Source organism: Primulina eburnea, chromosome 12 (assembly GCF_022965805.1).
Source record: "Primulina eburnea isolate SZY01 chromosome 12, ASM2296580v1, whole genome shotgun sequence".
Taxonomy (NCBI): domain Eukaryota; kingdom Viridiplantae; phylum Streptophyta; class Magnoliopsida; order Lamiales; family Gesneriaceae; genus Primulina; species Primulina eburnea.
The window spans coordinates 28,838,631-28,864,949 of NC_133112.1; the positions used below are offsets into that span (position 1 = coordinate 28,838,631).

The window sequence follows — 26,319 nt, forward strand, 5'->3', positions numbered from 1 at the left end:
CTATAATATTAGTTACTGCCATTTGATTATTGGAATATTAGTTACTGCCTTTGTACTTACTGTGATTTGCTTAAGAATATTGATTCTATTTCTAAAATATTAGTTAATGCCATTTGCTTATTGGAATATTGGATTTCCACGATGTATAATCTCTATAACAGAATGATTTTATTTCTGGAATATTAGCTACTAGCCTACTGCCATTTGCTTATTGGATTTGCTCAATGTATAATCAATTTTATTTTTCTTAATTTCAGAGTTTATAAGATGGAAACCCTACAAAAAAAAATTGAGAAAAAAAAAATATTGGATGGAACTATGGCATGATGGTTAATCCAGACAAGATTTCTGATGGAATATTATGCAACTTTTGGCAAAAAGTTACAAAAGATGGGATAACAAGGCTCAAACAATATATTGCGGGAGGATTTAAAAATACAAAACTTTGTCCAAAAGCCCAGCATTTGTTAAGCAAGAAATCAAACATCGCTTTGAAGAAAAGTTAGCCCAAAAAACTGTCATGGATTTCATGCCTCACTTTGATGATATTTTTGATATAGAAGAGCAAGGAGATGATATTGATCTACACGGAGATCCATCCTCTCGTGGAAATCGGTCGACATCTATTTCTTCCTCGGGCAACTCGTCAATGTTAATGCCCAAAAAACCACAGTCATTGGGTCCTATAAATGCTTTCTTTAAGCTAGATTCAAAGAATCAAGGTAGTAAAGCACCCCAATTTAATGAAGTTCAGAAAAAGTTGAGATCTGATGCAGTTCAAAAATTTGCAATGTGGATGTATGAGGCAGGGATCGCATTCAATGCGGTCAAATCTGACAGCTTCAAGCCAATGATCAAAGCTATTGGACAATATGGTCCTGGGATGAAACCACCTATTTACCATGAGGTGAGAGAACCACTTTTAAAGGAGGAGATCAACCATACAAAGCTGATTTTGAAACAAAATGAAGAGGAGATGGCGAAGAATGGTTGTACTTTGATGGCTGATGGGTGGAGAGATAGAAAGAGGATATCACTTATCATTTTCTTGGTGAATACCCTAAAAGGCAGCATGTTTATTGAATCAGTTGATGCATCTAGCTACCCTCACACGGGTGAGAAGATGTTTGAGTTACTTGACAAGTTTGTGCAAAATGTTGGGGTGAATAATATTGTTCAAGTGGTCACCGACGGTGCATCAAATAATGTTTATGCGGGTTAGAAAATCTAATATACTAAGTTACAACGTCTTTTAACTTTCGTTGATTAGTTTCATTTTCATTAACTATCATTTTATTCTCTTGTTCTTTACAGGAAAGAAGTCGATGGATAAATATCCAAACTTGTATTGGGTCCCGTGTGTAGCACATTGTTTGGATTTGATGTTTGAGGACATATTAAAAATGCCAGATTTGAAGAGGGCACTTGAGCGGGCAATTAATGTTAACATATAGATTTACAACCGAACTATGTTGATGAACATGATGAGAGAGTTCACCGGCCAAAGAGACCTTATCAGGCCAGCTAAAACTCGTTTTGCCACCGGTTTCTTGACAATGAGAAGCTCTCAACAGCATAAGCAACATTTGAGAAAGATATTTACTTCAGAAAATTGGAGTAAAAGCAAATTTGCAAAGGAACAGACTGGTAAGCAAGCACAGAAAATTATTTTGATGCCTTCGTTTTGGAATTCTATCATTTATGCTATGAAAGTTGGTGGCCCATTATTGAAGGTACTTCGGTTGGTGGATGGGGAGAAGAAGCCTGTCATGAGTTATATATACGAGGCAGTGGATAGGGCTAAGGAGAAATAGCAAAAGCCTTTGGTAATAACGAAAATAGGTGTAAAGAGGTTTTTGAATAATCGACAATAGGTGGCAGTTGCAACTCCATCAAGATTTGCATGCAGCGGGTTATTTCTTGAACCCTCGGTTCTTTTACTCAAATTCTGAGATAGAACAAGATGAGGAAGTAGTTACGGGGTTGCACAATGCAATCAGTAGGTTGACTTTTGATACTGAGACGGAGAGAAAAATACATACAGAGTTGTTAAAATACAAACAAGCCGAAGGTCTTTTTGGGAAGGAAGTTGCAATTGAAATGAGAAAGTTTGTATCACCAGGTATGAAAATCAAGTTTTTCCTTATTTTTTTGAAATAAATTAAATGAGAAATATTATTATAACTATTGTTATTAACTAGCTGCATGGTGGAACTCATATGGAACTTCGACACCAAAATTGCAAAAACTTGCCCAAAAGATATAGTTGCGAGCGCAATTGGAGTGTGTTTGAACATGTAAGTTTTTATAATATTACAATTTTTACTTTCTATTACTGTGAAGTTTTAAGAATTTGTTCTCGTGCCACGTGCCTTGATAAACATATATAAATAAATGCAGCTTCATTCCAAGAAAAGGAATAGATTGGAGCAAAAACACCTGAATGATTTGGTGTTCATCAAATACAACAGAGCTCTGAGGCGTAGATACGATAGTCGTGATACCATCGATCCTATCATATTGACTGAAGTGGATGATGGCAATGAATGGCTGCTAGGGAGACCGGAGGATGAAGAGCCTGACTTTGTTCATGATGTTGATGATTTGACTTGGCAAGATGTTGCAGATGTTGTTGGAGTAGATGAAGTTCCTTATACATTGAGGAAATCCAAAAGGCCTCGAAGGCGACCCCTACATCTACACGAAGCTCGAAGGCGGCCACATCTAAGTCTAGAGGGAAAAGGCCAATAGAAACATCTTCCACACTTAATTTTAAAGATGATGATTAATTTGACTTTGATGATGAAAGTGAAGAAGAGAATGACGCCGAAGGTTATGCAATTTCAAATGAAGAAGATGGTCTCGATCTTGATGAAGAAGATGAATTTTAAATTATGTTTTTCTAGTTTTAAAATTGAGGTTTTATATCCTTTGACTTGTATATTTGTTATTTAACAATGAAGATTGAATTGATGTTAGTATATGCTATATATTATATATTTATATGCTTGTGGCGCTTCACTTTCAAATAGCCCTCGCTACGCGCTTCGCTATGCGCTTTAGCCACGGGCAACCTCTGCGCTACAGGGCACTACACGCGATTGACAACTATGACCAGATCATGATCACAGCAGAGGAAATGAGAAAACGATAATACAACAAGCGGAAAATTTATGACATGTGATAAATAAACACATTGTTTATAAAGGTCATGAAAAAGGAATGTAAAAAAAAATCTAGTTAACAACATAGATTCTTACATCATTCTTATATGTCCAACTGTTTCCGTTTGCGAATAACTTGTGGACATGGATTATTCTACACAAATAATATTAGATTGTATGAAAATCAGATAACTGCCGATAGATACACAAAAAAGATGAGATAATTGTTTAAAAAATAATAATTTAGATAAAGAGAAATTTCACATACCTCAATTAAATGGTCAAAGTGTGGTGAAATAATTGATAGCCAAAACTCTGTAAACAAGTTGTTGCAGTCAAAGGGCATTGCCACAGATCCCCGAAAACCATAACAAACTCCAAGGCTATTTCGAACAATTAAGTATTGGTTATCTCCGATTTCGTTTTGAAACTTCCTACTATCAAAACAATATGGCGACCCCGGAATATACATCTCACACTTTGGCCAGAGATAATAATGTAGAGCCTCAGTGTTGTTCCGAGTCATAAGGATTAATCATGTACAATCACAACTATGGACGATAACCACTTGGAAAGTCCGAAAGATTGATGTTCAGTACAATCATCGTATAATTACCCATCTGCATGATTGGACATCTTTATGTCCTTACCATGAAACACGGTACATAACATCACAGATGTTAGTTTTAATCTCAATTGACATTTATCCTTGTTTTAGGCGGCTGAATCGACTAAGAACGATTTTAGAATATACAGTGTTTACAAATGAGTTTCAATATCGAATTACGATTCATTTGTATTAAAGTATATCAAGGACTTTATCTATGCTGATTGCATGGTTATACAGATAAAGTAAAATGAAACCACAAAAGATTAAATTATATTAAAATAAAGATTGTTTATTACACTTGATTCAATAAATTCCCTAGCCAACCGTTGGCTTGCAGAGCATCTACTCTAACATTAACAACATACACAAGTGAGCAATTACCTGCAAACATTTAAGCATGTTGTCATACGCAACTATGACAGCAATAACGGGAAATGATTTCAAGCATCTAATCACCTCATGCGCTTCCAATGCTCTATGCATACTTATATCGCATCTAGTTTTACGGTATTTACGTGGCTATAAAAAATATTATTGATTAAATGCATAAATTTAAACACAATAATTTCTTACTGTCAGTGTCAAAGTTTGCTATGGCCATCAAGTTCCTTTCCTGTGGATCTCTACAAGATGAACATGGTAGCAAACTTTTTTCGACAATAAATAAAAGAACATGTAGTATTCTTGTGCATTTAAGACTCATCGTTTCGAGTTGTTTTGCTTGAGCATTTGGGAGATCTGGGTATGACTTGTATAAATGATCAAAACAATCGGTGATGTCAAAAATAACGTGTCTGACCAACCACGAACGTTTATATTTAAGATTTTATAAAGCATTTCAGTGCAATCTACTCCTTGAACATATGAGCATGCACCCAAACCTCTCTGATTTCTGACAAGAGATAAACTCTTGTGCAAAAAAAATAAATTATGTGATTTCTGTTCCAACATCTATAAAATATTACTCAATCCGAAAATACACATCATCAAATATAGTGATGCACGTAAACAAAAAACACATATCATCAAAGATAGTGCTACATATCATCATATGAAAATTTACATAAGTATCTAGCTTAGAAACTAGAAAGAACCATTGATGGCGAAGCCTTCAACCGTGTGTAGCAAGGATGGAGAATTGCTTGAACAAATTACATGCACCACTGTTTAACACACACAAAAAACCAAACTAACTTTATTGAAACTAAAAGAGAGTGAAGTATTATTTTGAAATAACATTGTAGTACCGGAGTTGGATTACCATCTTTGCAGAAGTTGACCGGTTCTGAAACGAAGGATAACAAACCAAGTTAACGACAGTGTAATAAACAAGATATGATTTAATATTATTATGAAATAATGTTGATTTTCTTAACATTTCTGCACTCAAATTATGGTGAGTGGTTTGGCCAGAGAGGTGTGAGTGTGTGTTTAGAATGTGGGTGTGTGTTTATTGAAGAAGAAGATGAAATAGTGGGGTGGGTCTGAAGGTGGTGTCGTGTAATCATCTGCAGGCAGTGGTTGCCTTTTCTGACGTACGTATGGGAACAGACCTTGCATAACAAACAAATATTTTTTAAATTTTTAATATTTGAAGAATAATTAATATTAATCTCAAACTATATACGTATAATTGGTTTTGATCTACAACATTGAGAGAAAACAAAAGAAGTTGCTAATTGGAAAATATAGAATGTCTGCCCAACATTAGTATGACAGGGACCACATCAGAGGATTTTTGTGTCTAACATTTATTATTCATACGACAAACAACTCGTTTTCTGAAAAGTTGGACTCAGGAGCAATGATCCAACGATAATTTTTATACTTCCATAAATGTAATATCAATTATAAATAATATAAGGTTTGTTTAGTTGGTTCATGACATTGTTAAGTTATAATCTGAATATTAAAATTATAACATGTTCCAGTTAATTATTATGGTACATTAAAATTCACAGTCACTCACGGAAAAATTAACATCCCTAGACGGAGCCAGATATACTAGTTGGTTCATGACATTGTTAAGATAAGTAATAATCTAAATATTAAAATTATAACATGTTCCAGTTAATTATTATGGTACATTAAAATTCACAGACAGCCACGGAAAAATTAACATCCCTAGACGGAGCCAGAAATACTCTATAATTGATAATAAAAATTATCGTTGGATCATTGCTCCAACTTTTCAGAAAACAAGTTGTTTGTCGTATGAATAATAAATGTTAGACACAAAAATCCTCTTATGTGGTCCCTGTCATACTAATTTTGGGCCGACATTCTACACTTTCCAATTAGCAAGTTCTTTTGTTTCTCCCCCAATGTTGTAGATCAAAACCAATTATAAGGTTTAAGCTTGAAATTAATATTAATTATTTTTCAAATATTAAAGATTAAAAAAATAGTTGTTTGTTATGGAAGGCCCGTTCCCGTACGTACGTCAGAAAAGGCAACCACTGCAGATGATCACACGACGCCACATTCAGACCCACCCCACTATTTCATCTTCTTCCTCAATAAACACACACTCACACTCCAAACACACACTCACACCTCTCTGACAAACCACTCACCATAATTTGAGTGCAGAAAATGGTAAGAAAATCAACATTATTTCATAATAATATCAAATCATATCTCGTTCATTACATTGTCGTTAACTTGATTTGTTCTCCTTCGTTTTAGAATCTGTCGACTTCTGCAAGGATGGCAATCCAACTCATGTACTACAATGTTATTTCAAAATAATACTTCAATCTCTTTTAGTCTCAAAAAGGTTAGTTTGGTTTTTTTGTGTGAAAAAGAGTGGTGCAGGTAATTTGTTCAAAATGTGAATTTCACCCCTCTTTTCTTGTTAGAAAGGCTGTTTATGCTACGGTCGCTAGTCACCTCGGCAGCCATTTTTGCGTTTTGTGTTTTTCAATTGGGAAAGTGGAAGATGGTTTTCAAATCTGAATGAATAATCACTAATGAAAGTTGGATGGTGAGGAAATTATGGAAGAATGGGAATCTATTTATAGGGGACGAGACGAACGTTAAAGGAGTTTATATTAAAAAAAAAAGAAAACATAGTAGTTGGTATTTGTATTTAAATAGAAGTTTTCACTAATAGAATTAATATTTGAGATCCTCTCAAAAAAATATTATATCAACTAAGGTTTGATTTAAATTAAAACTAAACCACAGTCAATATTACCGAGATTTAAATGAGAATTGAATTTTTGGTGTTGGGAATCGACTTGTTTATTATAACAAATGATTTTGATGATGTTTATTTATATTTGAAATTTTACAAATGTCAAGTTATTTGGATATTATGTATTTGATATATCAAGTAAGTAGTTAAAATAAAAATATCTTGTTCGACATATTTATATAAATATACTAGTCATTGTGCACACAAACAAAATAATCATACAAATATCATGTATTGTGTATATTTTCTTCTTAAATTTTATTATTTAAATATAATATTCTACAAAATAAATTAATTGTGATATGAGAGGATATGTAGAACTATATTTGACGATATGTGATTTTTGTTTACGTGCAGCACTATTTTTTATGATATGTACTTTCGGATCGGGGAATATTTTATAGATGTTAGAACAGAAATCACAGAATTTAATTTTTTGCACAAGAGTTTATCTCTTGTCAGAAACCAGAGAGGTTTGGGTGCATGCTCATATGTTCAAGGTGTAGCTTGAACTGAAATGCTTTATAAAATCTTAAATATAAACGTTCGTGGTTGGTCAGACACGTTCTTTTTTGACATCACCGATTGTTTTGATCATTTATACAAGTCATACCCAGACCTCCCAAATGCTCAAGCAAAACAACTCCAAACGATGGGTCTTAAAGGCACAAGAATACCATATGTTCTTTTATTTATTGCCGAAAAAGGTTTGCTACCATGTTCATCTTGTAGAGATCCACAAGGAAAGAACTTGATGGCCATAGCAAACTTTGACACTGACAGGTCATTGTCTTTTAAATTTATGCATTTAAGCAATAATCTTTTTTATAGCCACGTAAATATCGTAAAACTAGATACGGTATAAGTATGCATAGAGCATTGGAAGCGCATGAGGTGATCAGATGCTTGAAATCCTTTCCCGTTATTGGTGCATAGCATGCTTAAAAGTTTGCAGGTAATTGCTCACTTGTGTATGTTGTTAATGTTAATAATGACTTTTTTACTCGTTTTTTAAATTGCTGAAAAGATTTGCAACTAGGTCGTATATAATGGGTCAACTGCAGAAGAAATCAAAAAACGAACAACTATCTGGGATCGCCATGTTGTTTTGATAGTAGGAAGTTTCAAAACGACAATCGGAGATAACCAATACTTAATAGTTCAAAATAGCCATGGAGTTGATTATGATTTTTGGGGATATGTGGCAATGTCCTTTGACTGCAACAACTTGTTTACAGAGTTTTGGCTACCAATTATTTCACCACGCATGGATCATTTAATTGAGGTATGTGAAATTTCTCTTTATCTAAGTTTTTTTAAAAAACAATTATCTCATCTTTTTTTGTGTATCTATTGGTTATTATCTCATTTTCATACAATCTAATATTATTTGTATAGAATAAACCATATCCACAAGATATTCGCAAACAGAAACAGATGGACAGATAATGATGTAAGAATCTGTGTTGTTAACTAGATTTTTTACATTCTTTTTTCATGACCTTTATAAACAATGTGTTTATTAAAATCTTGTGTTGATGTTATTTGTGTTTATTATTGAATTAATATTGTATCACACGTCGTAAATTTTCGGCTTGTTGCATTATCGCTTTCTCATGTCCTCTATTGTGATCATGATCTGGTTAAAGGTTTGGTCTTGAGACAAAGGAAGATATTACTGATCTGGAGATTAAATATAAAAACACAATTTTGTTTTTCTCAGGGATAATCTATGAATAGTTCTATTTATATTGTCTAATCCTTGTTGGCATATATTTAACTGTGATTTTAACGCTAGACTATTAATAGCTAGCAGTCCTTAATTCTTAGTGCAAAATGGCGAGAATCGTACCTTGATCTCACAAAGCAACACTTGTGGCCAACCCACCACATAAACAGCGCCTCAAAAAAGAGAGCACTCATCACTTTCAGCATTATGTGCCTTGAATGTCATGCAGTAAAATGCAGATGTTGTGCGGTTGAGCTTCACAACCTCCTTGAGATTGAAATTCTTATGCTGTAAACCAACCAAAAAAGACACCAAAATTAAATTATCACGTGTATTATATAATCAAGACTTTCAATTTAGATAATTTGTCTCAACTGTTTTCTGATTGTAGAAATTTAAGGCTAGTTTCGCATAATCATTTGTCATTTCCCATGACTCGATAATAAACGTGTTCTTGTTCCACCACATTCACAATGCCGTGGGTCAAAATCTCATCACACATCTGCCAATAAATATAAACAGAGCTCAGTTTCTGATGTTCATATCTAAACATTGTTTATTATATGCATATTTAATAGAGTATAAGTATAGATATGTAGAAAATAAGAAGTTCTCAGTAAATTCCTCTTTCCCCGATTCTGTGCATCTCCAAAGTAAGGCAAAAAAATCTATGATATCCAAAGCATCGAATCAAATGGAGTAGAAAGCAAGAAACAACATACCATATGCAGTGTTGGCACATTGCCAAATTCCATCTGATGAAGCCCTGCAAGTTTATATACTTTAAAAAGTTATTCAAATAAAAACATAGAATGCTGACATGATGGCATATGTTCCCTAATTGTTACACCCAATCCCTAGTAGCACTGCCACTCCGCATATCCATCCCCTTCTCCACTTATCGTACGGTTTGTAACCCACACACAAAACAAAAAAAATTGCCCAACAGAGTGAGCACAAGTTCAATATAAAATGACCTAATGAACAAGTGCAAGTGTAATACATGATGCCAGTAGTATGGATAATCGACAGATGAAGATCCCAAAAAGATGTGAATACTACTTTGATCAGTATGATCGTATGGTAGTTGCAGTAAAATTTTAGTTTGCGTCTTAATATCATCAAAATGCCCATAGCAAACAATACTGAGACAATTAACAAGTAAAAGTGGCACTGCACAGTAACCTAAGACATTTCAAGAATCATGATTTTAACACTTTTTCTTTTCTTAATTATTTCAACAAACATGTATCATGCATCCCTCAAATCTCAAACTTAATTCCCATCATGGTAACTTGAGCTAGCCTCACAGAAATCTGACTAAATCATGGCATTTCTCATAAAATACCTTTCAACCATAAGCATCAAAATACCGTCTCAACAGAGCATAATATTGAAGTTGACCTCTGTTAATAGCAAGTTTCCTACAAGCTACAGTTTGTCATCCTATTACTGCTCAAGAGCATATACATGAGTGAAAATAAGGACAAAAATTAAAACCCACGTTCAACAATACATAACAAGGTTACAGAATAAAATATATCTACAAAATTAATCGTGTAGACTCGGCCAATACGAACCCGAAGAAATATTCATGGAAAAGCTTACCGGAGAGGGAAAGAGGAGATCGAAGAATACAAGGAAAACCAGAGTCGACGGGAAGCCGAGGGGAAATTCTATGGATGAATGAGGTTAGGGCAAAGCAGCGTTGGACTAAAATGAAACACAGAGAGATAGATCGGAAACCACCGAATCGATTCATAACAAAAGTACACCTATTTACAAACACAGTAACTAAAATGACGCGAAAGTAATCACCTTTTTCTCGATTGCCGCGGGGATTGGGAAGGATCAAGAGGAAAGAGCTGTTGGGGGAGACTTCCATTGGGAACACCCTCGCGCCGCTTCTTGAGAAGATTATCTTCGCGCTTGCTCTTCCTGATCTCCACCAGATTATCCTCCCTCCGCCGCCGAGCTTCCTCCACGTCGACTCCAATTTTGTAGTTCTTCTTCCGAACATCTGCCCTGCTGCCCGGCCGCAGCGACATTTTCACTTGTTTATGGCGCAATCGCACTCCTCCTCCTCGAGTGAGTGTATGCAAATTGTTCGAGGAAAGTAGGAAATAGAGGGAAATTGACGGAGCGAAAGGGGGAGAATAGAGTTAGAAAAGGTAACAGTGTGAGGCTGCTGAAGCGAAGGCTCAGGGTTATGGGGTGGGCTTTGGAACAATATTAGAGTTAAATTGTATTTTTTTACTTTTTTTAATTCGCGGTCCATTGATTATTCCAGAGTTTAGGCGCTACAATTTAAAAATCGAAAGAGATTAAAAATTAATTATCAGTTCATTTTCTACGAAATAATTAAGAGAAAATAAAAGTTAAGAATAGTTATTTTTTTACTTCACTAAATATAAATTTTAATTTTTTTAACTATTTACTTCATCAAAACTCTCTTTCAAAGTAAAATATAAGAAAAATTAAAAGTGAAGTCCGTGTTTTTTAAATTTCGAAGTAAAAAAATAATGTTTTATTTCGCCGGTATTATTACCGAAGTTGGTCGGCTATACTACTTCATAATTACTAATCGGCGAAGTAACCAGTATGAAGTAAAAACCAAAAATTCTACTAGTGAGCCATCCTCCTATTTATATTTCAATTACCTATTTTGTCCTCTTCAATCTCGGACCCGATTTATAATTCTCTTAAATTCTGTCACTATCAAAATTTAGGTGTTTCTTTTTTATAAATGTTTCTCATGATGCTCACCTATTTTGTACAGAAAGTAACAATGTTTCAAATCTTGATTAATGATGATGGGGCTGGAGTGGAAGTGCAATTTTTGAGACTCTTGAGCTAAGTGGGATGGAAACATGAGTTGCGGTTTAAGTTTATTTGCCTGCAGTGGTTGCGTGTAGCCCATGCCTATTTATTATCATCTTTGCAAATATATATTAATATCATTTGGTGATTCAAGAAGAAGGCCCGTGCTTCATGTGGAAAAAGTTAAATCCTGTGATGTAGTAGTGCATTTTGAAAATAATGATGACAATAATTTTTTGTGGGGGTGGTGGAGGAGATCATATTTTTGGATTGGTTACTAATGTAGAACACCGTAAGGAAAAAGATTGTGGGGTTGACGTTGATGTTGTTACCAATGAGGTACGTGATGAAATTTTTAGTTATATCATATTATCAAATGAATATGATCTTTCTCACGTTAGAACAGAGGATGAATTGAAGAAAAAATGATTGTGGCAATGCAAATACACTTGGAGTACAAAGTCCACATTTAGATTGCTATCATTTTGATCAAGTTAGAGATGGCATTCAAACTTTTATGTTGGATAATGGTTTTAGTGGTAATGGTGGTGACGAGACATACGTCTTCACCGATGGATCTAATTTATCAGTTGTGTTAAACAACAAGAAGATGTTGTTTCATTGATTAATCTCTGCTCAAAGAGAGAAAAATATTCGCCTCTAGGATCAAGGCACTAAAAATGAAAATGAGTTGTTCTGCTATAAAAAATATCAGAAAAAAGATTTATATCGTAGACTAAAGTATGTGTAGTGGTAAAAGCATGTTCCGCTAACATGTAATCACCAACACTCCCCTCAAGATTGATGTAGATTCAAGACACCAATCTTGGCTAACAAAAACTCATGTTGATCATGACAGAGGCTTTTGGTAAAGTTGTCTGCCAATTGGGCAGAGGTAGGAACATGAGCAATTGTAATGATCCCATTTTTAATCTTTCTCGAATCAAATGACAATTAATCTTGATATGTTTCATATGCTCATGATAGAGAAGATTAACAGCAATGTGCAATGCTGCTTTATTATCGTAATATAAGATCAGTGTTGTAAGCAATGTAATGCCCATGTCTTGGAGAAGACCAATAATGTAGACCCGAAAATCATATTACGTATAAGCCATGCATAATTGCTACTATTTAAATTAAAAATGAATATTTCATATAAATATGAAATGTTTGATTTATTTTAATAATTTTAAGTCATGATTATTTATTTTAAAAGTAGGTGTTTATTTTTATCTTTTCAGGATAAATACGCGAGGCCGGACCGGAGTTTGGAGATTAGAGATAAGATTAATAATAAGAAAAATATTCCTAAATTTAATTTAAGTCAAAGAATGATTTAATTTAAAGAAAAAGAATGTCTTTGAGATTTAATAAATTAATTAGAGCTAAGTTAGTAAATAAATTCATTTAGGTTCAATATTAATTAAAGCTTAAATTAAAATATGTGAACAAATGTGGATGAATTAATCTAGGTATAAAATATTCAAGAAATTAAATATAACATTTAAATCTTAAATTGGTAACCATGCAATGCCATACAAGAGTTTATTTTAAATTAAGGTGTAAATTCACTAAATTATATAATAGATGTATTAAACCTCAAGCATTTAAAATACAATATTTAAACAACCTTGTACCATACAATATTAGTAGAAATTCAGTCAACTCCTTAAACAAAATTCAAATGCTTAATAAACCTCATTAAAGTCACCTCCTTCATGGTGTGTTCATTTCTCACTTTTAAATTCGATAATTATGGGTAAAACAAGCACCATAATTCACCTAATAGCTCTTCAATCCATTAGACTAGTAATATAACCGTGCAGCAAGAATACAAGAATGAGAAAAGCTACAACCAAGAGTGTGAAATAATTCAAATATCCTTCAAAATTTCATTCACTTGTAACCTTCAATTAAATGCACTTCAAGACCCATTAATCCCCACTTATAACATTCACCTTCATTACTTACATATCCTACACTAATATGCTCGAAAAATCAGAAGGGAATAGCTGAGAAAAATCGTGAAAAGCAGCAACAATAAAACAAGAGAAGAAGAAACATTTCAAACCCATTCAAATTCTTGACTTGTAACCCCAAACTTAATGGGTATTATAGCACCTTTAACACCTCCTATATAATTCACTTTCATCCCTTACATTTCCTACAACCATAAGCTTCGAAACATATCAGAATTAGCAGCTTAGAAACATGATAACAGCAGCTAAAGTAAACGAGAATATCAGCAGAAAATAAGAAGAGAATCCACCTCGGTTCCACCGCTCGTATTCGTCGTATTAATTTGTTTTCTTCAAAACAAATTACAGGCATGTATATATTGTTTCTTTTCTCTTCAATCAAGTCCTATAAATATTTTTAAACATTATATGTGCAAGATTCATGATGCAAAACGAATTTATGGCAGCAACATTTTCAAAAAAATCTACACAGATTTTCTATGCTCTTTTGGTTCAACTTCACGGTTTGGTTGCTTTTCTGGATTACAGGTAGTTGCTTCGGTTCCAGGCTCTCAAGGCTGATTATATGAATGATTTAGAGTATGTTAGGGTGTTTTTGGTGCATTTGTTTCAGCTCATACAGTCAAGAACGAAACAATGACAGCAACGTTCCTTCCTTAGCAGCAAAATGAGTCACGGTTTTGGTTCTTTGAATGGTTAAGGTGTGTGTTCGAATCTTGGCTATCCTAGGGACTGTAGCCACGGTTAGAACACTCCCTTAACATGTCTAGGACGTGACCAAGGTGTCCTTTCTGAAGAACCTAAAGGGGGGGTGAATAGGTTCTTTAAGGCCCTTTAGCGTTTTAAAACGAGTTTGCAAAAATTGCAAGCGGAAGACTTGAGGGACAATCACAAATAAAAATGAATGCGTAAAGTAAGTGCGTAAAATAAATGCGTAAAGTAAAGAGGGATAGAGATGTTTATGGAAGTTCGACGAAGAATCGTCTACGTCTCCCCTTCTCGATGAGGATCGAGGTATCACTATGACGACTTGGCTTTAGGAGCTCCAAGCTAGCTTTTACAACCACGCCTCGATGCGTCTACTTGGCCTTGAGGGCTCCAAGGATAGCCACGAACTTTTCAACCCACTCGAGAGTATTACTTTCACTCTTTTTCTACAACTCTTTTGATATTACAATTCTTTTAATCAACGCACACAAGAGATAGTAGAAAGCTTTGTAAGAGACAAGAGAGAGTGGAGTGGGATGATTGAGAATGCATCCTCAAAGGCCTATTTATACTAGTCTTGGACGCCAAGGTTCGGATCTTCTGTTTATACTTCGGAACGTCCGATGTGATTGAAATCAATTTGCGTAATTTCTGGAATGACTTCGGATCTTCCGATCTTGACTTCGTAGGGTCCGAACATATGCTTCGGAGGGACCGATCAAACTCCGTTTCTTCCGAACAATTCTTTCAGACAGTGTATGAACAGCTTCGGAAGGTCCGAACTCCAGTTCGTACCGTCCGAACATTCCCGCGTTTCCGGAGATTTGAAATCTTCAACACTTCGTAGCTTCCGATCATGTCCATCGTAGCATCCGAAATCTACTCAATCAAATCAGTCAGATCAAATTGTCTCCGAATTGAAGTGATTTGATTGCTTGTGTTCGGAACGTCCGATCACGTCTTCGGACCGTCCGAACTCGCTCCTCGCAGCTTCCGAACAGCTTCTAATTTGCTTCTGATTTGCACAATTTCGGAACGTCCGAACCAAATTTCGGATCTTCCGAACGTAACCTTGTTCTTAATTTTCTGCATGCCTCAATATAAAACATTAGTACATTTTTAATCCAAGTTTTGGTATCATCAAAACAAAAACTTTGGGATATGTTACAGCATTAAAAACATTAATCTCATCCTTGAAATTTGTATGCGTTTAAGGCGTAACACTTTCTAAGATCGGTTCACGGATATTTAAAATTTCTACATAAACAAGACATGAGTCCTTCGGTTTTAAGATTTTGAAATTCTGTAGGAGTATGCTTTCGGTTTTTGGATGTTGTGTGGATTATGGTTGGCTCCTAGCCCATATTCATGGTTCATACAACACTCCATCATGTTTAGATCGAGCCACGGTCGATTAAATGGCCACTGGAATGACACAAGACAACCAAATATTCATTACATCACACTACACCCCAAAGGGTGCTCTCGGGTGGGAGCTGTGCGTGTCATAGGTAATGGCTCGGTTTGTGATTGGCTTTTAGCCCTTAGCCATGGTTCAAGCCATGCCTTAGAACGTCGGTAAGAGTCCTTGGGTGGTGGTTCAAGCCATTGGTCAATAAATTTCAGAATTACAGGACAAACACACAAGTGCCACTGCTGGATTTTTTACAGCAACTTTCATCTTCGGTTTTGGAGGTGGTTTGAGTTCTTGGTTGGCTTTTAGCCCATGGCCTTGGACTGGACAGTACCTTAATGAGTTAGGAAAGTTGTGTTTTTGTCTGTTCGTGATTTGGTCGAGTTTAGAGGTCATACGAGAATTTACGGTGAAAGGTGCCAAAATGACTTTCGAAAGAGCGTTTTATGTTTTTGGATTCCTTTCATCTATTTTCGTGTTTTACAGTTATTATGCATATTTTTCAGTATGTTTGGGGTATTTTTAATCATGGTTAAACGTCGGTTTAATGTTGGTTCGGGTTGGTACGAAGCCATGGTCAAAAATCAAGTTGTTGGTCCGAATCGTCTCGTTTTTGGTTTTATTGTTTAGTTTTAATCAAGTTAAGATTTATTGCATGTGTCACATATTAGAATTAAGTCGTAGCAAGCCTGGAATCGATCCAACTCATCCGGTAAAAATAAGGTTATGATTATATTACGTTCATAAAATATAAAATGTTTATTTTTGAGATATATGCTATATGTCTTGTGGCCACTTTATGCTTATGGGTTTGGAAGTCGGTAGGCGCAACCGAGGACCTCTCCACCCGGTGACATACGACCGGTTTATGATTACGTATGGGTACGGACATCGAGTCCAAGGGCTGTGATTGATTTCTACCGCCCAGTATACTGTGGTTTAGTCTGATCAGACGCTTACGTTATGTTATGGGTCACTTACTTAGAAACATTATCTCTACCAGAAAAATTATGATATGTTATGACAGAGCTCTATTGAGCAAAGCTTTTACGTATGATTTTCAGATATGCACGTAGTTATAATTATTCATGATACGATTTTCACCGTACGCTTTACGATACTTTATTTTTACGTTGCATGCGATTTTATGATATATTTACTTGTTATTCCCGATATATACATGTTGAGTCTTTAAACTCACTAGACTTGATTGTTGTAGGCAATGTTTTCAAAACCGGACCGGACCGGCCGGTTGGACCGGTTCAACCGCGAACCGGTCTCCAGACCGGTCCGGACATAAATAAAAACCCGGAAAACAGGTTTAACCGGAAAAAACCGGTTAAAACCCGGTTCAACCGGGAAAACCGGAAACCGGCCGGTCTTCAGGAACCGGCCGGGTCTGTGAAATTATAAAAAAAATTGCCCAGAGATCGGCGACGGTTATTTCAAAATCCGTCGCTATATAGCAACGGTTAAGAATAACCGTCGCTATTTAGCGACGGTTTTTTTCAAACCGTCGCTAAATAGCGACGGTTTTTGCAACTAGACACTTTTTTTTTTATAAGAAACTTGATGTTTACTACTTTTTTTATAATTAATCTTGATGTTTACTTGGACACTTAAACTTGGTCATCACTATTTGGTTACTTTTTTTAATAAGAAACTTGATGTTTACTACTTTTTTCATAATTAATCTTGATGTTTACTTGGGCACTTAAACTTGGTCATCACTATTTGGTTACATGTTATGTGTAATTTGGATTTTTGAATTTGAAAAGTGATGTTTATTTTGATATTTGTTGTAATTTTCATCTTAAAAATTAAATAAAAACTATAAAAATATAAATAATCAATATTTTACTATTTTATTTATTATATAAAATAAATAAAATATTAATTTTATTGATCCGGTTCGACCGTCCGGTCGAACCGGTTGAACCGGTTGAACCATTTTTTAAGGCTTGACCGGTTCGATTAACGGTCCGGTTATAAAAACACTGGTTGTAGGTATTGATGAGGTCGAGACCGCGGGCGGAGACCAGTGAGCGATCTTGGGACATCAATAGTAAACCCGAGGACCTCATGATTTAATTTATGCATCTTTTATCATTCAAACTCGATTTTAACATGTTGGATTATTTATAAATTGTTGTTTGAAATACAATGTTGACTTTCGCTGTTATTTTAAAGTTCAAATTATTTACATGTTTATTTTATAAATTGGGCAAGTTATTTATTTATTTAGAAAAATTTTAATAATTACGCAAAATTATGAATACGAAATACGGGCCTTTACAGTTGGTATCAGAGCCTATGATCTTTAATGCTCTCGAGAAGCTCATGAAGTCACGTCTTCGGTCTGTAAGTTTTACATTTACGCATTTTATTTAAAGCATGAATTATTTTAATAGCATGTTTTAATGAAATGTTTTTACGTTCAGATTTTAATTGTTCAGTGTTTATTTAAATAAAAAATAAATAAATTATGGAATTATGAATGTTGGGTATGTTTGGAATTGGACATGTATAAGAATTCGAATATTGAGCTTTAGGAGAGGTTGAAAATGATTTGACTATATTAATTTTTAGGTCAGTAGTGTTGATGTCTTCCTTATGGGTTATAAGTTAATCTTGAAAATTATGAATGCTTTTGAGACTTGTAGAATTTATAAGAAATTATTAATGGTTCTTGGTTGCTAGTCGAGTAAATTTTTGAGGATTTCATATAAGTAATAGCGATTCGAAGACTACGACAATCTTTAGGATTATAAATGTACAATTTGAGGATTTTAAGTACCTATGGAAATGTAAGATTAATTATGAGAATTTATTTAGGATACATGCTCTACCTAGTTAGATTTAAGGATGCAATTGCATGAACTGAGAATTTTAGGGACCTAATTGTAATAACTAATAATTTGAGGACCTAAGTGCAAAAAAAAAATCTAAGGGACTATTTTCGAATTTACCAAATTTTGGGATTTAATTTCGAGTTCGAGGATCTAAAAGTTTATTGAGGTAAAGATGTAAAATTTTATGGGGACAATGATGCAAATTTCGAAGAGTTGTAGGGCCAAAATGTAAATTGGGAGAACTGTAAGGGTCAGGCTGTAATTTTCAAAATTTTAAGGATTAAATGCGAACTTTTGAGGAACACTTAGGATTTTAAGTATTTATAGAAATGTAAGACGTGTTGTAACGACCATGGGCTATCCCGATCTTGGGCTCCCTCGGGGGCCTTGTCCCATCTTGGGTTCCCACTGGGGCCTTTTCCCTCACGGGCTTTCCCATGCGTCATTACTCATAGAACTCTCCAGCCCAGGAACTGGAGCTTGAGGCTCAAGCTCCAGTTCCTGGGCTGGAGAGTTCTATGAGTAATGACGCATGGGAAAGCCCGTGAGGGAAAAGGCCCCAGTGGGAACCCAAGATGGGACAAGGCCCCCGAGGGAGCCCAAGATCGGGATAGCCCATGGTCGTTACAACAAAAGGCGCCTTTTTTTTGTAACAATCATGGGCCATTAGGCTGAACCAACAAAGGCCTCGGCCCATACCCACGCACCACTACTGGTCATGGGTCGTTAGGATGGTCCAGCATGGGCCTCGGCCCATAGCCATGCACCGCCACTCACAGAATATCCCACTCCTGGAAAGTGGTTTCTTTCGCCTTCCCTAACACTTGAACCTAGGACCTCCAGGATAAGTACCTAGATTCTTAAGTGTTGGTACCAGCTGTAAAAGCCCGAAAATACTTGCTTTGAAAATTTGCGGGAAAATAAAATTTTTCTTTTTAAAAGAACTTAAATGGTCTCATTCATAAAATCCACTGATAAATCCAGTTCAAAGTTTAAAATATCGCAGCGGAAGAAAATAAAGTTTGCCAAAAATCACAATTTAAAAATATCCAACGACTGATAAAATGTTTGCGGAATAAAATAACAACTGTTGCACTGAGGTCCTCGGGTGCCACTACTGCCGACCCAAGCTAGCTCACTGGTCCCCGCCCCCGGCCCTAGCCTCACTGAAATAACTGAAATGCTAAAGAAAATCAAACTACTGAACTGAAATAATAAAATAATTAACTTCAAAGAAATGCATTTAAAATAATCATGCAATGAAGTCAATTAAATTTAAAAATATAGAATTATGCATGGCTTATACGTAGACTGATTTACGGGTTCTACAATCAACTGGTACCAGGATTGCTGCCAAGATTTATATAAGTCCAGGAGGTCTTGGGTTCTAATCCTGGGGAAGGAAAAAGCTCCAGTGCCTGGGCTGGAGAAGTTCTATGAGTAATGGGTAATGGGATAACCGTGAGGGGACTTACAGCCCAATCGGGAACAGCCCATGTGCATTACACGTGTTATGGGAATTAATTTTGGGTATAATAAACTTAATACTATTGAACCTTATGATACGGGAAATCTATAAAATGAAATTGAGAATACTGAGGACTCATGGGTAATTGTTGAAATTTCGAGATTTAAGGAAAAATTGGATGATATTCGAGAAAAGTAAGAATTAATTTTCAAATCTTAGGAAATTTGAGAACTTTTCTAGTAGTAAGTGAAAATTGAACGGTTTAAATGGTAGGAATTTTCGGTTATTTAGGCTCGAAGGAAATACAGAATATTTAGATATTTGGATTATAATGTTATAATGAATGGTAACCAAGGACATTGTCGGATGAATCAATCTTAGGCATGAAAATTTAAGCGTTAGTGAAATCATGTTGTGGCAAATTAAGGATTTAAAGTTATGACGATTTAAGGTAAATTTGATCGGTTAGTTAAGTTATAAGGATAAACATTGAGTTAGTAAATTTTTGGGAACATAAGTTTGATGTGTCACAAGTTTTAGTCATGATCTTAACATTTAAGATTATACCTTGTGAAAATTTAAATTTTTTAGGAAAGTTGGGTACGATGATGGTTAGTATAATTGGTAGACACACGTAAGAGGTGATGTAGACACTTTGTCTTGAGAGATTTTGGAAGTCATTAACAAACTTGGGACTAAACAGATATGCGTATTGAATTATTTTATTCAAAGCTATTTGGATTAGGTAAGTTTGAATTTTAAATTTATGGGATATTTGTTCATACGAAAATTTTGAGTGAAATAAAAACAAAAGGAAATTAGTTGTGTTCAATATAAGTTATCAATTGATGAATATTAAGATTTTTATCAAGTAAGGAATCTAAAAGCTTGATATGGGGATTCTAGAATTCTATGGGTTATAAATGAAATTGATTTATTAGAGTTAGTCTAATGCTACCATGGGCTAACTTATTAATTTTTATACGCTAGTATTAATTAAGCATTAAGGATGCGTAAGGGTGCGACGTTCGCTTCAAGAAGGAAAGTCTCAGGGTCTTAGGTCTCAACTTTATTCTAATTGAAAAGGAAATAGTTTAAGCATGTAATTTGTGCTAGAATAATTTTATTATTTAGGTGGAAGATCGGTATCGTATATTTTGGGTTTTATGGTTTAAGACCGCTCGAATTTAAGATTTGCAACAACGTTATATTGAGATGCACTTCTAAATAGTTAGATTATGTAAGTTTGGAGCGGTAAGATAAAGATTCGATTCAAGGATCTTAGTCTAATATTATTATGGGGTTAAGATAAGGTTTAAACTTTTAAGTGTTTTACTAAGACCTCCTAAGTCGAACGGCATGAATGCCAATACTTGGACCTGAAGCTTTAACATATCTTGAATTCAATAAAGTTAAGAAGGGATGCTGTTAAGATTTCAATATTGGAATATAATATGTCAATGAACATCTTGGATATATTATAAGGAAAGTAAGACGCGTTAAATTTGGGCATCCACCTCTAGTAAGAGGAATTACGGGATAAGTCAAAATTCGGGGCTATAGTTGAATAGAACTCCGTTACCATAAGTTGTTTTAAGTTGCGATTCACAAACGAGGATTTTGGTAGACAAATTTATTTAGGATTGAGGAAACGTAAGGACAGCTTAATATTTATCTTATCAGAGTAGCGCATCGTAAGCGTGGATTATTAAGATTCTAGAATTAAGAGTCTAAACTTTTTGTTTATCAAGGATAGGCGAATTTCGAGGACGAAATTTCTTTTAAGGGGGGTAGAGTTGTAGAACCCGAAAATCAGATTACGTATAAGCCATGCATAATTGCTACTATTTAAATTAAAAATGAATATTTTGTATAAATATGAAGTTTTGATTTATTTTAATAATTTTAAGTCATGATTATTTATTTTAAAGGTATGTGTTTAGTTTTATCTTTTCAGGATAAATACGCAAGGCCGGACCAGAGTTTGGAGATTAGAGATAAGATTGATAATAAGAAAAATATTCCTAAATTTAATTTAAATCAAAGAATGATTTAATTTAAAGAAAAATAATGTCTTTGGGATTTAATAAATTAATTAGAGCTAAGTAAGTAAATAAATTCTTTTAGGTTCAATATTTAATTAAAGCTTAAATTAAAATATGTGAACAAATGTGGATGAATTAATCTAGGTATAAAATATTCAAAAAATTAAATATAACATTTAAATACTTAAATTGGTAACCATGCAATGCCATACAAGAGTTTATTTTAAATTAAGGTGTAAATTCACTAAATTATATAATAGATGTATTAAACCTCAAGCATTTAAAATACAAGATTTAAACAACCTTGTACCATACAATATTAGTAGAAATTCAGTCAACTCCTTAAACAAAATTCAAATGCTTTGTAAACCTCATTAAAGTCACCTCCTTCATGGTGTGTTGATTTCTCACTTTTAAATTCGATAATTATGGGTAAAACAAGCACCATAATTCACCTCATAGCTCCTCAATCCATTATACTAGTAATATAATCGTGCATCAAGAATACAAGAATGAGAAAAGCTACAACCAAGAGTGTGAAATAATTCAAATGTCATTCAAAATTTCATTCACTTGTTACCTTCAATTAAATGACTTCAAGACCCATTAATCTCCACTTATAACATTCATCTTCATTACTTACATATCCTACACTAATATGCTCGAAAAATCAGAAGGGAATAGCTGAGAAAAATAGTGAAAAGCAGCAACAATAAAACAAGAGAAGAAGAAACATTTCAAACCCATTCAAATTCTTGACTTGTAACCCCCAACTTAATGGGTATTATAGCACCTTTAACACCTCCTATATCATTCACTTTCATCCCTTACATTTCCTACAACCATAAGCTTCGAAACATATCAGAATTAGCAGCTTAGAAACGTGATAAAAGCAGCTAAAGTAATCGAGAATAGCAGCAGAAAATAAGAAGAGAATCCAACTCGGTTCCGCCGCTCGTATTCATCGTGTTGATTTGTTTTCTTCAAAACAAATTCCAGGCATGTATATATTGTTTCTTTTCTCTTCAATCAAGTCCTATAAATATTTTTAAACATTATATGTGCAAGATTCATGATTCAAAATGAATTTATGGCAGCAACATTTTCAAAAAAATCTGCACAGATTTTCTATGCTCTTTTGGTTCAACTTCATGGTTTGGTTGCTTTTCTGGATTACAAGTAGTTGCTTCGGTTCCAGTGTAACGCCCCAGATTCGACGACTGTCCTCACTGTACCAAGACGAGTCATTCCAGCGTGCTTATGTCCTCACTCACACGCACCCTGGGAAACTTCCCAGGAGGTCACTCTTCCCAAAATTTCCCCAAGTCAAGCACGCTTAACTTTGGAGTTCTTATGTGATGAGCTACCGAAAAGAAGATGCACCTTCGTGATATGAGTAGTACCAATCAAATCTTTTAAGCCCTCTTCAACTGTTCAGTCCATTACATTGCACAGTCTCGGAATCCCTCTCATTCCCGTGTGGGTTGGTTCATTCATGTTCCCTCCACCTAGAAGCCTGCCAGGAGCCGCTCATTGTCCGTGCAACTGATGGCACCGGCGATCACCCCCCGCCCTCTTCGGCCCCGAGCCTCACATGTCCACCAGCTTCCGCTTGTTCGTCCCCGAACCACACCGTACTAAGAGAGGTCGGCTCTGATACCACTTGTAACGCCCCAGATTCGACGACTGTCCTCACTGTACCAAGACGAGTCTTTCCAGAGTGCTTATGTCCTCACTCACACGCACCCTGGGAAACTTCCCAGGAGGTCACCCATCCCAAAATTTCCCCAAGTCAAGCACGCTTAATTTTGGAGTTCTTATGTGATGAGCTACCGAAAAAAAGATGCACCTTCGTGATATGAGTAGTACCAATAAAATCTTTTAAGCCCTCTTCAACTGTTCAGTCCATTACATTGCACAGTCTCGGAATCCCTCTCATTCCCGTGTGGGTCGGTTCATTCATGTTCCCTCCACCTAGAAGCCTGCCAGGAGCCGCTCATTGTCCGTGCAACTGATGGCACCGGCGATCACCCCCCGCCCTCTTCGGCCCCGGGCCTCACAGTGAGCCATGGCTTAACATTATAAACTTGAAAAGACCTATTGACCATGTCATATTCCTCCAACATTTAGTGGAGAAAAGTATGAAAGACAAGCTCATAGAGAGTTTCTTTAAAAAAAAAACTCAAAAAATATGAGCACTCCTTGAATTAAAACAGCTTTGAGGAATATGAATTTTGACTTCCAAACTACACACGTCTCATTATCTGGATCTGTTCTAGTGGATGCTTGAGTTGTAAAGTTGTAACAAAAGTGAATCTTATGATTTTTGAAGTGTCATTTTTTGATTGAGTGTGACGGAATTTGGAATGTTAAAAAGTGTTGATTGTGTCAATTTTGTGGTGAATAATTGAATATTCCTTAGTTATATTTTTATTCTTTTATTTTTTCGAGGACAAACAAAGGCTAGGTGTAGGGGGATTGATAAGCCCAAATCTTATAGAAATTAGGGATTTAACTTTATTATATTTGTGTTTATCTGTAATTATTATGCTTAATTGTGTGCTTATCTGAATTAATTTTATAATATTTGTAGATTTGAATAAAAGAAGAAAAATGTCTAATTTGGGAGATAAGATGATTTTACAGAACTTTGAAGGAAACAAAATACGAAAAGAAATGAAATAACATATTATTATATTTTATTATTTTGATAATATTGAAGTTTTGGAAGAAAATCTATGCAGATATGATAGTGAGGAAGCCTCAAAACCAAAAAATAAAATCTCTGCAATGTTTAAAAATGAGATGGGCTTCAAGGAGTTGGAGGATTAGGCCCATGAAAAAATATAAAAGACATAGCACGAAAATTTAATGGATTTAGATCTAATAAAATTCAATAAGAAATAATTGGACTGTTAGATTTAAATATGTTTATTAACTCGAGGAATCTTTTAATAAATAAAAATGGGGATTTCACCGTGACTGTCAAGAATTAAATAATTAATTGAATTTTCACACGTGTCAACATAGTATAGTTTGGTACCATTGTCTGTCTTAGTTATTTATTTGAATTTAAATCCATCCTTGATCGTGAATCATCATTTTTAATTGTAATTATTTTATTTAATAGTTTAGATTAATAATTCACATATCATCTTTTTATTTATTTTATCTAGCTTAAATTAAGTGATAAAAATTATAGTAATTAAATATTTGTCTCTGTGGTATCGATACTTGAACTCATCATCTATTTACTATAACTTGACCTAGTCATCTTGCTAGATTTATTCCCAACCGAAATCGTTGGTCAGGAGGTCCCGTACTTCTTGACTGGCTGAGAGCTTTGCTGGTGTTGCTGCCTCTTGAGCTCTATCTCAAAATCAATATATTTCAGAGCTTACTCATCTTGGAATGCACAAGTGGTGGCAGCTGCATATTTCGCAAGTCGTATCATCATCAAATCACATCATATGGTAGATCGAAGGCCATCCATAAAGTGCCTTAGTTTCTCAGGAGCATCGCTATAAATAAGGGGCACAAAGTGACAGCCCCTATCAAACTTCCTAACGAACTCAGCCACAGTCTTGTCTCCTTGACAAAGATTCATGATCTCCTTCTTCAAGCATCCTCGTACGTCAGCAGTAAAATACTTCTCGTTGAAGATGTTTTTGAACTGTAACCAAGTGGGAGTGGCAAGACTAATTCCATGTTCAGCTCCTTCCCACCAAAGAGAAGCGTCATCTCACAGCATATACGTAGCAAACCTAACTCAGTAAGCATCCCCCATATTCAGGTAACGGAAATGCACCTCAAGAGATCAAATACAACCCTCACCAGCAAATGGATTGGTGGTGCTAGAAAACTCCTTCGACCTGGCCTCCGGAATTGATCATACATGTCGAGCTGTGGCCGCGGAGCCTACTGCTCAAAGAAGCGTGTCATGCCCTGTAGAAAATGAGTAGCAGCAACCCTATTAGGAGGCGGGGGTGCATTCCCTTGACGATCCTCATTAGTCCCAGATTGCCTATCGGTACTAGGTGCGCGTTTAGGAGGCATTATTTCTGAACGTTTTACAAATCTATAAAGTAACCAACATGCATTTAAACCTAAGCTTCTGACCAAGCAGCATACAAAAATCATTTACTGATCAAATTAAGCATGAATATCAATTAACTTTCAAAAGCTTTTAAACATGCAGGTTAAACATATGAATCATGTAAACATGTAGGTGTCATCAATAAAATCATGTAAAACATTTAAACTTACAGACTGGAGGCTTGACGACTCAGCTTTTCGGAACTGGCGGTGGCACAACCCTTTGCAAGAAT

The 26,319-nt window shown here is 35.0% G+C and overlaps 2 protein-coding genes across 5 annotated transcripts; one reads left to right on the forward strand and one right to left on the reverse strand.

The window, feature by feature from the left end:
- The first annotated feature begins 1,469 nt into the window (after positions 1-1,469).
- On the forward strand, positions 1,470-2,751 carry LOC140806754 (uncharacterized). Its single transcript, XM_073163293.1, has 3 exons — positions 1,470-1,733; positions 2,202-2,297; positions 2,401-2,751. Exons 1-3 carry the CDS (start codon positions 1,470-1,472, stop codon positions 2,749-2,751), a joined length of 711 nt encoding a protein of 236 aa, XP_073019394.1.
- A 681-nt stretch (positions 2,752-3,432) lies between these two features.
- LOC140806896 (importin subunit alpha-4-like) lies at positions 3,433-10,905 on the reverse strand. 4 transcript variants are annotated; one of them, XM_073163423.1, is made up of 5 exons: positions 10,521-10,905; positions 10,311-10,415; positions 9,425-9,468; positions 9,078-9,204; positions 3,433-8,990 (listed from the first exon to the last, which is right to left on the reverse strand). In XM_073163423.1, the coding sequence occupies exons 1-4, from the start codon at positions 10,720-10,722 to the stop codon at positions 9,118-9,120; spliced, it is 438 nt and encodes a 145-aa protein (XP_073019524.1). In that variant the 5' UTR covers positions 10,723-10,905; the 3' UTR covers positions 3,433-8,990; positions 9,078-9,117. The 4 variants fall into 4 exon arrangements, 3 of the variants coding, with proteins under 3 accessions (XP_073019524.1, XP_073019523.1, XP_073019525.1); XR_012112597.1 differs by lacking the exon at positions 10,311-10,415; XM_073163422.1 differs by lacking the exon at positions 9,078-9,204.
- Positions 10,906-26,319: the final 15,414 nt, after the last annotated feature.